General features: G+C 39.6%; 1 protein-coding gene across 1 annotated transcript; it reads left to right on the top strand.

Moving 5' to 3' along the window:
* The first annotated feature begins 10,505 nt into the window (after positions 1–10,505).
* LOC145046620 (uncharacterized) lies at positions 10,506–11,839 on the top strand. The gene is made up of 3 exons (XM_078994905.1): positions 10,506–10,917; positions 10,972–11,138; positions 11,390–11,839. The coding sequence occupies exons 1-3, from the start codon at positions 10,506–10,508 to the stop codon at positions 11,837–11,839; spliced, it is 1,029 nt and encodes a 342-aa protein (XP_078851031.1).
* Positions 11,840–13,789: the final 1,950 nt, after the last annotated feature.

The following is a 13,789-nucleotide window of genomic DNA, read 5'->3' as shown; positions in this document are numbered from 1 at the left end:
CAGTTGGTATCAGAGCATTAGTTTAAGCGAATTAGGAATTTGTAGGATTTCTAAACTTAAACTTAGCATTCTAAGTGGAGATTGCGAGGTGTGTGTCTGTTGGATCTTAGACACAAGCACTAGTTTATTTTAGGAAAGTTGCCTAAAATGCTTTTATGTGCTAAATGTTATATGTTGCCATATATGATATTATTTGTTCGGATCTATGGTTTATTGCCAACCGGATCTGAAGGTTTATGTGTTTAGGATTCTAAGCGTATATGTACGATATTAGAACTAGCATGTAATCGTTTGGAGTAATAAGGTGAAATTATTCGGTGTATAGATCAAAATGGTGAGAACAAGAAGCGGAGTTGGAAATGCTAATGAAAACAGGAATCAACCGCCTGTAATCGAGCAAGTACCTATCGTAGCTGCTGCACCTGAGCCGATAACAATGGCTGGTGTACAAATGATGATTCAAATGATGTTGGATCATCAAATGGAAGAAACAAGACGCCTGCTTAGGCAGAATCGTGAAGAACCGTCAATTCAAGCGGAAGAGCCCGAGGAGAATGGAGGGCAGTCTGAAGGGGAAAACTTTAGTGGGATCACTGGTCAAGACGAACAACCAGTGGTTAGACACAATAACAAGTATGGAGGAAATGATGGTCGTGGGTGCAAGTATAAGGATTTCATGGCATCCAAACCACCATGTCTATCCGGAAGCCCGACGCCGGTGCAAGTTATGGACTGGGTCTCTGAAATGGAGACTATGTTTGAAAGTTGCGAATGCAGCAACAGGCAAAAGACCGCTCTTGCGATCCCTTTGCTAAAATCTGGCGTGTTGAGTTGGTGGAAGCTGTTAGCTGACTCTATGCCCAAGGGAGAAGCAAGCAAAATGTCTTGGGAAGACTTTCTGGAACAACTAAAACTGCAATACTGCTCCGAGCAGGACCTTCTGGAAATCAGTAATGAGTTTCAGAATTTGAAGAAAGGGAAATTGAGCGTTACTGAATACGCTACAAGTTTCACGGAAAAGATGAAGTTTATCCCATATTTGGTGCCTACAGAACTCTCTAAGGTCAACAAGTTTGCCCTTGGACTACCAGCGGACTATGGTCCAATGGTTAAGCAAGCGACCACATTGAAAGCCGCCATCTGGGCTGCTAGAAATGTTGAGACCCAGATCAGGGAAAAAGGTCTAGAAAGGTCAGAGGTTGGTGAGAAAAGGAAAATCGATGGATTTTCAGGGTCCAGCAAGAAAAGTAAATTCTCGAAGTCTAGTTCGAGAGGAAGTGGAGGAAAGGTAGAGGCGAAATGGTGCGACAAGTGCAAGAAGAAGCATCATGGGAAGTGTGGCGGGGAAACCACATGCTACAAATGTGGAAAGCCAGGGCATTATGCCAACGAATGCACCTTCACCAAGAATGTTTGTTATGGTTGCGGTGAGGAGGGGCACATCTCAAGGGATTATCCGAAGAAGAAGGAGGCAGCAAGACCCAACATTCCGCCAAAGCCAAAGGCGAGAGCATTCCAGATGACATTGGAAGCTGCTAAAGATGAAGCTGATGTCGCTTCAGGTACCTTTCTCGTTAACAAATTGCCTGCCCAAATTTTATTTGATTCTGGAGCCAACTACTCCTTTATATCGCATGAATTTGGTAGAAAACTAGCTTTGCCTATTGTGAGACTAGATAATGCTTTATTAGTCGAAGTTGCTAGTGGCAAGATTGTACCTGTTAGCCATCGTATGAAAAACATTTTAATTGATTTGAATGGGAATAAATTCCACGAGGAATTATTACCTATAGAACTTAATGGTTTCGACATCGTTTTGGGAATGGATTGGCTTAGTGCCAATGATGCCGAAATTTTATGCAAGAAGAAAATAGTGAAAGTGAATCCGCCTGGAAAGGAATCTTTTATGGTGTATGGAGATAAACGCAGAGTAAATTCTGGAATCATTTCCCTAATGAAAGCCAGAAAGTGTTTGACCAATGGATGTACATCATATTTAGCATTCGTGATCGATGCTAAGAAGGAAAAGAAGGTGATGCAAAATATTCCTGTTGTGTGTGATTATCCGGAAGTATTTCCCGAAGATCTTCCTGGATTACCGCCCGATCGACAAGTAGAATTTCGTATTGACTTGTTGCCCGGAACAACGCCAATTGCAAAAACACCTTATCGATTAGCACCGACGTAGATGAAGGAGCTAATGATGCAACTTCAGGAGTTATTGGACAAAGGTTTCATTAGACCTAGTTCATCACCCTGGGGAGCTCCGGTGTTATTCGTAAAGAAGAAAGATGGAAGCATGAGGATGTACATTGATTAACGAGAGCTGAATAAGGCAACAATAAAGAATAGATATCCGTTGCCGAGGATTGATGACCTATTCGATCAGCTACAAGGTTCAAGTTATTTCTCAAAGATCGACTTGAGGTCAGGATATCATCAGCTAAAAGTAAGAGAGCAGGATATAGAGAAGACTGCATTCAGAACCCGATATGGACACTATGAGTTTTTGGTTATGTCGTTTGGACTAACCAATGCTCCCGCAGCATTCATGGATTTAATGAACAGAGTTTGTAACCCGTTCCTTGATAAATTTGTGATAGTGTTCATAGATGACATTCTGATTTATTCAAAAAGCCAAGAGGAGCATGGCAGACACTTGCGAGAAGTTTTGGAAGTCTTGAAGAAGGAGAAGCTGTATGCGAAGTTCTCCAAATGTGATTTTTGGATTCGAGAAGTCCAATTCTTGGGTCACGTGGTCAACCAAGAAGGTATAATGGTTGATCCAGCAAAGATTGAAGCTGTAATGAAGTGGGAACAACCAAAAAGTCCCACGGAGATTCGAAGCTTTTTAGGATTAGCTGGATATTACCGAAGGTTTATCCCAGGCTTTTCTTTGATTGCTAGTCCATTAACAGCTTTGACCCACAAAGGAGCTACTTATGCTTGGAGTGATAAGCATAAAGAAGCATTCGAGAAGCTAAAGAAGAAACTATGCGAGGCACCGATACTTTCTCTACCCGATGGAGTTGAAGACTTCGCTGTTTATAGCGATGCGTCTGGTGTTGGATTGGGTTGTGTTTTGACCCAGAGAGATAAGGTGATCACGTATGCATCTCGACAGCTGAAAGAGCATGAAAAGAACTACCCGACTCATGATTTGGAGTTGGCAGCGGTAGTTTTCGCTCTGAAAATATGGAGGCATTCCTCTATGGCACGAAGTGCAAACTTTTCACTGATCATAAGAGTCTCCAATATCTCTTTAGTCAGAAAGAATTGAATATGAGGCAACGACGCTGGCTGGAACTACTTAAAGACTACGACTGTGAGATACTTTACCACCCCGGTAAGGCCAATGTTGTTGCTGATGCTCTCAGTCGGAAAGTCAATCTTGAAAAGAGAAGGCCAAGAGCGTTGAGAATTGAAGTTGTCTCAACCATTTTAGAAAGTATAAAGAAAACTCAAGAGGAAGCTTCGGAGAAGAATGACCGGAAGGAAGAACGTTTGGGCAAAACGTTGGTGTTCGGTGTAAACAGTCACGGACTGAAGGTGTTCCAAGATCGGATTTGGATACCTAAGACAGGAGGAGTCAGAGATCTTCTGATGGAAGAGGCTCACAAGACCATGTACTCAATTCATCCCGGTAGCACTAAAATGTATAGGGACCTGAAACCCTATTATTGGTGGCCGACGATGAAGCTCGACATTGCGAAGTATGTGGCCGAGTGTGTGACTTGTGCAAGAGTCAAGGCACAACATCAGAAACCGTACGGGAGTTTAGAACCATTGCCTGTGCGTATGGGTAAGTGGGAAGACATTACTATGGATTTTGTCACTAAACTGCCCAGAACAAAGAATGGTCACGACATGATTTGGGTGGTCGTCGATCGATTCACTAAGAGTGCGCATTTCATAGCAGCCAATGAGAAATGGTCTATGGAAAAGCTTGCGAATTCTTATGTGAAGGAAATTGTGAGACTTCACGGTGTTCCGCTAACAATTGTGTCGGATCGTGATAGTCGTTTCACCTCAAGATTTTGGAAAAGTCTACAAGAGGAATTGGGTACCAAGTTGTGTTTAAGTACAGCTTACCATCCGCAGACTGATGGTCAGAGCGAACGGACGATACAAACACTTGAAGATATGTTGAGAGCGTGTACCTTGGAATTCCTAGGTAATTGGGATGAACATTTACCTTTGGTAGAATTTTCCTATAATAATAGTTTTCACTCGAGCATAAAGATGGCACCTTATCAAGCCTTGTATGGACAGAAGTGTCGTACGCCGTCTTGTTGGCTTGAGGCTGGGGAAAAGCAGTTTATGGGGCCGGAGATAGTCCATCAAACTGCTGAAAAGTTGAAAATAATTAGGGAGAGAATGTTAGCAGCTCAGGATCGTCAAAAGAGTTATGCTGACAAAAAGCGAAGACCGATGACTTTTGAAGTTGGAGATTCGGTTTTGCTTAAAGTCTCACCGTGGAAGGGACTTATAAGATTTGGAAAAAGGGGAAAGTTAAGTCCAAGGTTTATTGGACTGTTTAAAGTTCTTCAGAGGATTGGGAACCAAGCTTACAAGCTCGAACTACCAGAAGAACTGAATGGAATTCATAACACTTTTCATGTGTGTTATTTGAGGAAGTTCACGGGAGAAGTTCCTGACATAATTCCACTTTCAGAGTTGATGATCGATGAGAACAAAAGGTTAATTGAGGAACCGGAGGCAATTGTTGACCGAAAGACTAAGAAATTGCGACGTAAGATGGTGGAGTTAGTGCTTGTCCGATGGAAACACACGAATGGGCCAAATCTCACCTGGGAGACGGAGAGTGACATGATGAGTCGCTATCCGCATTCGTTTGCTGGTGTGTGATTCCGGGGACGGAATCATTCTAAGGTGGAGAGAATTGTAACGCCCGTGTTTCTAGGCTTGCCATTTTTAGCAATGTAATAGTCTAGGTTAACCTTTGTAACTAAATTTGAAATAATAAAAAATGTATTATTTGTGAATTATGTGAATTATGTGTTTATTTTCTTGATTTTTCTAATTTAACGAATTAAGAATAAAATAAGCGTCAAAATTAAAGTGTGATATACGCCCGATATCTTTGCATAAAGTTGTAGTGGTCGAAACAAGGATTCCGGAGATATAAGGAATGCCAAAATCCGAGTTATAACGAAAACGTTATGACCTGTCGAAGTTTCGCGACAGAACCGACACGACGCCGAGTGACGTAAAATATGAATTTAAGATAGAGCGATATTTAGCCTTAGCGATCTAAACGAAAGTCGTAGATTTCGTTAAACCAAGAGCGTGCATAAAAGGAACGCCCAAATCTGACTTCGTATGAGGAAGTTATGATTTTATGAAGTTTCGACTTAGCAGTATACAGCCCGAATACTCGATTTGAGATCGAGCGGTTTTTAGCCGAAACAATCTAAATGAGAATCGAAGATCTTGTTGTTAGTAGCGAAATGATGAAAAGTTAGGCGAGAACGGACGTCAGACGAAGAAGTTATGAATTTATAACGAAGTTTTTCTGTCCCGGCCTTCTAAAAATAAATAATAAAAATAAAAGTCAAAATTAGCCGACGGAGTCTAAATGAAAGTTGTAGAGTATGGTCTGACCTTCGCGTGGATATAAAGAACGTCGAAAACGGAGCTCGTATGCGAAAGTTACGCAATTTAGAAGTTTGACAAGTCAATTACGCCCCGCGTACTCAGTCGGATGCAACTTGTCTGACCAATACTCGAGTGCCACCAGTCGACGCACGCGGTGACGTCAAAGTACGCCCCGCGTAACTCGAGTACGCCCCGCGTAATTTGAGTACGCCCCGCGTAATCCCAGACCCAGCAGCCTATAAAAAGAACTCGAATTCAACCATTTTCTCTTGTTCAAACTCTTCCCTCTCTCTAAGTTTTGCCTCGATTTGCGTGCCGTTTATACCCCAAAGCCCCGGTAATATTCCCGAGCCCCGAAGTAAGATCCGAAGCCCCGAGGATCCCGAAGAGCGTTATTCCCGAGCCGAAACGCTGCCCGCAAGGAGCCCGGTTTTGTGAAGATCTTCCAGATCTACGGAGAAACACCTCTTCTGCAAGCCGTAGTGCTGCCCGATCATCTTTTGATCAAGTGAGTGTGTAGTTATTTTCATTCCAACGCAATATTATGAAGTATTTCCTATAAAATACGTGTTATGTGTATATATTTGGTTGTTACACGTGTGAGTGTATATTCACTCTCTTCTATCTTATAGATCTGATGTATTCTCTATGAAATACGTGTTATGTGTGTATGCCTCATCTGTTATGTGGAATATGTATTGCTTAAAGCATGTTATACAGGTTTTTAAACTATGTATAAAAACGTATATTTTTATCTACTAATATGTTAGGTAGAACATGGGTAGATAATTGGTGTGTAATAAACAGATGAGAGGCCTCGGTGTTATTGGTGTTATTCTAGTCATTCAGCAGAGTATGGATGACGACCACGGACTATTCTAGACTTTCCTGTGGAACACTAGCAGGCTCATTACCTGTAGGTGTTGTGAACGACGTGTTCACCGGTGTACTCTATCCCCCACATGGTTGCCTTTAGGACACTTATTGTTGAGGAAGCCCCTCTGCAGTGATGTCCGTCCCGATGAAAAATCCTGAAATAAGTTCCTTATAATAGACGTTATTTTTAGGAACGTAAGGTGAGGATAACGGGAATGGGTAATCGGGTTTATTGTTGATTGTTGAAATTAAATATAATTATTGTCGGTTGAAAACCCTATATGCTCACCAGGCTCCCAAGCCTGACCCACTCAGTTGATTTATTTTACAGGAAGTGGCGCAAGAGCTTAAGATGGGCGAACATCAAGTTGTTTTGTTTACAAGTCTGTATATGTATATATTTGTTGAATGACTTGTAATGCTATCGTTTATGCTTTATGATCTGTATCGGAACATGACATCCCGACTTTTGATTATGAAATGAAATCATATTTCTTTATGAAATGTTTTGATAAATATCTATTTTATCATGTTTTGTTTTTGGGAACAAATTCCGCATCTCTTTTAAAATTAAAAGGATTTACTCTGAAAATTATTTTAAAAAGCATAAATGAAATCGGTCTTTTCTGGCCGAGATTTTGGGGATGTCACATCCCTCATGTTCAAGCCTCAACTCCAACCATTCCTGCTCCAACAACAACTATCACTTAACTAGTGAACTTAATCCTGAAGATATGGACTCATAACTCTGTTTCCATTAAGAGTTTGCCTTGCTTTCCATGAAATACAATCGTCCTTATAACAAGCCATATCACAACCGTTTCCATGCTCCTTACCAAAACAATCCTCAACCTTTCAACAAACCCTCTGAAAACCCTCCAGTTTACAAACCTAACCTTCCTACACCGAATCACACCTAAGAATCTTCACAAACTCCTAAGTTAGACAAACCCAAAATTGTATGTCACAAATGTGGTCATGCAAACCACTTTGCCAAATATTTCTTAGCCGAAGTCCCACAAAAACCCAAGATCAAGGACTCTGCTTACTATGCACATCAAGCTCAAGAAATGGTAGAGAGTGAAAAGGATTTTGTTACCACTATATCAAGGGAAGTAGAAGGGTATTGGTCTTCTGGAGATGATGATGACGTAACCACTGGCAAAAACATGTGTCTTATGGCTCAACAAGAAATAGAATGTGATGAAGGCTATTGGTCATCTGGGTCAGAGAGGGATGATAAAGATGCTGAACCAAACTACTGCTACGTGGCTACCAATGATCCACCTAGCAGAAGCATCATTCAACAGGTAAAATTTATGATTACTGATAATAATTTTGACTTATCTCTGTGTGAACCTAATCTAATCCAAATCCAATCAGATATGAACATCATTTACAAAGACTATGAGTCAGCCATAGAAGCCAGTGAGAAGAAGGAGGGTGGACTAAGTCATCTTAGATTATGTTTTGAGGATAAGAAGTTGAAAATAGAGTCTTTAGAACGAGAGCTTGTAATGTCACAAGATGAATGTATCATTCTTAAATACAATTGTGAAATCACTTATTCTGAAAGAAATGTTTTAATTTCTGACAACAAACGTCTCAATGCTAAAATAGATGCTTTACATAATTCCATTGAAATTCTTGAAGCAAATGAACGGATGACTCACAATTTTCTTCATCCCTGATCAAAAGCTCATGGTCTCGGAAGCGAGTTTCCAAAACCTATTTCTCGTCCTTTGAAGGAATTGCAAGTCTAACTTTTATGGGAGACGTTCCAAACATCAAAAATTCAGACACCCATGTGTCACCTTTTTCACCCCTTCGTGAGACTTCTGATGAATTTGCATCACTAATTCCTGAGTTTCAGTCTATAGCTGTCAAGTGTCCCGATTCCACGCCTCTTCTGCATATGACAAACCTGGACATGAATCGGACCTCGGAACCCCACTTTAGTATTCTAAACACTGTTGTTCAGATTCTGAACCACTGCCCTCCTAACAACTATGTTGTTGAGGAAATCATTCCAGAGACAAATGATCCTTATACCTCTGATTTGTTTGGGCATCAATAGATAGTGACGTTGATAATTCACCTGATTCATGTGAATCTGATTCACAAGTGGTCTCCAAAACCAAACTTGTGCCAGTCAAACCTGTGTATGACAACCCTTATGTTTTTCAAACTTCCAAGTCTTCCTTCAACTCTAAAAAGAAACCTATGTTGAAGAAGAAAGATGTTGTTGATCCTAGGGTAGAAGCCAAAAATGCTCTAAAAAAGGGACTTAAGTCAAGACGGTATTCAAGATTCCTTGAGAACTCCAAAAGAGTGTATCTCGGACTGCCATTCCACCAACTAGGAGTCAAAGCACCTTCGTACCCACTAAGATTCTCAAAAGGCCTTCCAATCTTTCCAATAAGGAAGAACATAAGCAAGTAGTCAATCCTACCTCGAAAAATCCCATTTTTAATACTCAATCTGTCAGAACAAACTCACCTCGGACTATTTCATCTGTTTTTATAGCCAAATCTGATGGTACAATTTTCAAACCACAACATCTTTCAAAACCAAATGTATCATCAACCAAAGAAAAAGTTTTTAAGAAAACAATATCACAAAATTCTTCAAAACAAAATTTTGTATGGAAAGTGAAAAATATCAAAAATGAAACTGCAATTCTGAAAGACTCATGGTTTCCCACTGCTCCAGAAGCTGGCTGTCTGAGAAAGTTGTTCCGAATCATCATGTCATTGGATATGATTATTGGATAGATGAAAGAACCATGGCCTTCTGTTTGTTTCCTAAAGAATCTCGGAACAAACCATCCAAAACATATGTTGCTCAAAAGTCACAATCGAATCCTAAGACTCTTGCCTTTGTCCCAAAACCTAACTTGGATCCTAAAAACTCCACAAATCACTAATTTTGCAGGCACTCTGTGCTTCAGAGCAAGAAACAATATGGTCTAATGATAGTGCTTGCTCCATGCACATGAAGGGGCTTGAAATTTTGCATGATCTCAAACTCTCACCAAATTTTGGCTACATGATGTATGGCAACAACTCCAAAACTCAAATTAGAGGTTATGGAATCCTTACAAATGGAAACTTCTCCATTTCAAACGTGGAATATGTAGCTAATTTGAAGCAGAATTTGATAAGTGTGGCTCAAATTACTGATGCGAATCGACAAGTTAAATTCTACAAGAAAAACAACTATGTCATGTCAAAGACCGGAAAGAATGTTTGATCAAGTCAAATCGCAACAAGAACATGTATCCTCTTGACATCAAAATGATCATTGGCAAGCCCCAACTCTGCTTACTCTTAAAAGTTGTTCCTGATGTCAGTTGGTTATGGCATAGAAGGCTTTCTCATCTGAACTTTAGATATATGAATGATCTTGTTTCTGGTGAGATGGTAAGATGTTTGCCACTCCTCAAGTTCGAAAATGATCATTTATGTGTTGCATGTGATTGTGGAAAACAATTGAAGAAGGTTCACCCTGTTGTCATTGAAAAATCTATCTCATATCCATTAGAAATCCTGCACATGGATCTGTGTGGACTCTCAACAGCAGAGAGTCTACATCACAAAAAATACATTGTTGTGAATGTGGATGATTTTACTAGGTTCACATGGGTCTTCTTCCTAAGGCTCAAGTCAGAAACAACCTCCAAACTCATCAACTTAATCAAAGGAATTAAAGTTCTCATCAAATTTCCAGTAAGGCGAATCTGAAGTGATAATGGTTCAGATTTCACCAATGCCACCATTAACCACTTTCTCACCAAGAAGGGTATTGACCACAACTTCTCTGCTCTATACACTCCAAAACAGAACGGTGTAGTTGAATGACGCAACAAAACACTACTTGAAGTTGCTCGATCCATGCTCGACTTTGCAAATCTTCCACTTTATCTTTGGGCTGAAGTTGTTTCAACTGCATGCTTCACTTAGAAAAGGAGTATTATCAATCGACGCCTCAACATGACACCGCACAAAGCCATGAACGGTCGGAAGCCAAGTATCTCCTTTCTTCACATTTTTGGATGTAGATGTTTCATCAAGAACAACCATGATCAGCTTACAAAGTTCCAACTCAAAGCTGATGAAGCCATTTTTCTTGGATACTCTGCTAAATCAAAGGTTTATCGAGTTCTAAATCGGCGAACTCGAGTTCTTGAAGAAAGCTTGGATTTCACCTTTGATGACAATTTTGTTCAGAATTGTAGCCCAACCCATATCACAACTCACATCATGGAGTCAGATGCTCCAACGCCAAGATGTCTGAACCTGCAAACGATCTATGAAGTAGATTTTGAAACCTTATTCGGACCTTTAGAAACAGCTCTTGATTCGGAATCTCGAAAAATACAAACCTCAACAACCGAAGCTTCGGTTTCCCAAAATGTTTCAGGTCTGACACCCAGTTGTCCTCTGTTTGATTCCGAACCATTTCAACCTTCTTAAGTTGAGGGTGAGAATGGTCAACCTTCCTTTGAATCAAATGTGGATGGATTCCAAGATGCAACTGATGCATTCGACTATAATCCTATCAACAACGATGATGATGCAAATTACTTCGATGTCCCACCTGAAGATGATGTCAACCTATCCGGTATCATCCACCAGTTCAAAGTATTCAGGGGGAGCAACACAACCCCATTGTTGATATAGGATCTTTTGTTTCTCAAGAGCTTCCAAGACTACATATATGGACCAAGGATCATCCTCCGAACCAAGTTATTAGAAATCCAAACGCTAGTGTACAAACTCGATCTTCCACAAGTGTTTAAAATGAATGTCATTTCTCTACATTTATATCAATGGTTGAATCGAAATCCATTAAAGAGACATTAGAACATGCTGATTGGATTACATCCATGTAGGAAGAATTGGCAGAATTTGATAGAAATGAAGTCTGGACTATCGTTCCTCCTCCTCTGAACCATCCTATTGTTAGTACTATATGGGTGTTTCAAAACAAACTAGATGATGCAGGAGTTATCATTCGAAACAAATCAAGATTGGTGGCCAAAGGATTCACACAAATCGAAGGGCTTAACTATGATGAGACCTTTTCTCCTATTGCCTGTCTTGAAGCCATCAGAATCTTCCTTGCTTATGCTGCTCACAAAGGATTTAAGGTTTACCAGATGGATGTCAAAAGTACTTTTCTAAATGGTGAACTTAATACCGAAGTGTATATCCAACAAACCTTGGTTTTGTTAATCTCTCATATCCGAACTACTGCTACAAACTCTGAAAAGTTGTTTATGGCCTCAAGCAAACTCCTCGCACCTGGTACAAGAACCTCACCAACTTTCTCAAACGTTTAGGTTTTCAAAGAGGTATTCTCGATCCTACCCTATTCTAAAGGTTACATGTAAAACATCTCATGATTGTCCAAATTTATGTTGACGACATCATTTTTGGATCCACCGATTCATCAATGGTTGCTGACTTTGCTAAGTTAATGGTTAGTCGATTCCAAATGAGTATGAATCGTGAACTAAGCTTCTTCCTAGGCCTCCAAGTTAAACAAACCAACAGAGGAATTTTTATTCACCAAGAAAAGTACATCTCAGAACTTCTCAAGAAATATTGAATGGACACACGTGCCTCGGAAAAGGTACCTATGGGTTTCAGACACAAGATCTATTCAGACCCTTCAGGTGTTGTTGTTGATGAAAAGAAGTATAGAGGAATGATTGGATCATTGCTCTACCTTACAACAAGTCGTCTGGACATCATGTTTTCAACATGTTTGTGTGCCAGATTTCAATTCAATCTAAAGATGTCTCATCTCTTGGCCGTCAACCAAATATTATGATATCTCAAAGGTACAAAGAATCTCAGAATCTGGTACCCAACAAATGAGAGTTTCCTCCTTCAAGCATATTCCAATTCGAACTATGGTGGTCTTCAATTGGGCAGAAAAAGCACATCTTATGGCTATCAATTCTTAGGTGGTCGATTGGTCAGTTGGTCATCCAAGAAACAGAACTACATTGTTCACTCAACAACTGAAGCAAAATACATTGTTGCTGCTAGCTGCACATCTCAAGTTCTTTGGATGAAATCATAGCTCTTGGATTATGGTTACCGGTTTTAACAAATCCCAATCTATTGTGATTTGCAAAGTGCCATTGCATTTTTTTCACAATCCATTCCAACACTCAATGACGAAGCACATCGGCATATGGTACCATTTAATCAAAGATCATGTTTTAAATGGTAACATCGAACTTATTTTTGTTCCATCTGATGATGAAATTGCTGATGTTTTTACTAAGGCATTAGACGAAACCAAATTCAATGTTTTTTATGAACAAAATGGGTATGATGATGCCTAATCCTCAGTTCTTTCAAGAGGTTTGCACTCTCTAATGGCAACGTTAGAAAGTAAAAAAAATGTTCGGGAATCAAATTTTCCCTCATCTTGAAACTATTGCCTCTCAAAATAAATAGGATCATTTTTGTGTCTTTTTATCTAACAGCCTCTTGTAGTTTTAAGTTGTATAGCTCATTTTATCATATGAAGTCCATGACCAACATAGTCACATTGATATTAATCTCATCTCAGAACTTAATTCATAAAATCATCCCAAAATTCAAGTCCGGAACGGTATTGAACTCTTTTCTCCTATCTTGTCCAGAATACAATCTCAGAGTTTTTCAAAATTTTCACTCCGAACTCTTTACTCCGAAATTTCTTAAAAATTTTACACCATTGTTTTTACGCTGAAACCTTCAAAAATTCTCTCTGGACCTTATGGTTCATATGTTTCATTTCGGACCCCATCTCGGACCTTTCTCATGTTCCGAGATCATTCAATTTTTTTTGTTGGACTCCTCATGGTTAGAAACTATTTTCAAAACATTATGGAACCTTATGACTCTGAAATCAAATCACATGATGAAGTCCAAAAGGTTTTATATGAAACGTTTTTTAATGGTTACTTTTTAATGATGACTATCTTTTTACCCTCGAAACTCGCTCCATGTTGCACACGTCTCTGTAAAGTAAACATCACATCAACAAAGTGACGGTTTCTGTTTTGCACTTCAAGCCATTGGCATCTATAGTCATTGCAGGTCAACTCATCTAAAAATAGCAACATCATAAATGCGATCCATTTCGATTTCCGGGTTTCATCATTACCCTTTTTAACCTGACCTATTGTAACAAACTGTTATTTCAAACCTATGTAATAGTGTAATTTGTAGTTCTTTTTAAAATAATAAAGAGAAATTTTATCATATTGTGTATATTTACATAATTGACC

Source organism: Lactuca saligna, chromosome 5 (assembly GCF_052625555.1).
Source record: "Lactuca saligna cultivar CGN05327 chromosome 5, ASM5262555v1, whole genome shotgun sequence".
In the NCBI taxonomy this organism is placed as follows: domain Eukaryota; kingdom Viridiplantae; phylum Streptophyta; class Magnoliopsida; order Asterales; family Asteraceae; genus Lactuca; species Lactuca saligna.
This window is presented reverse-complemented; position numbering and strand designations above follow the sequence as displayed.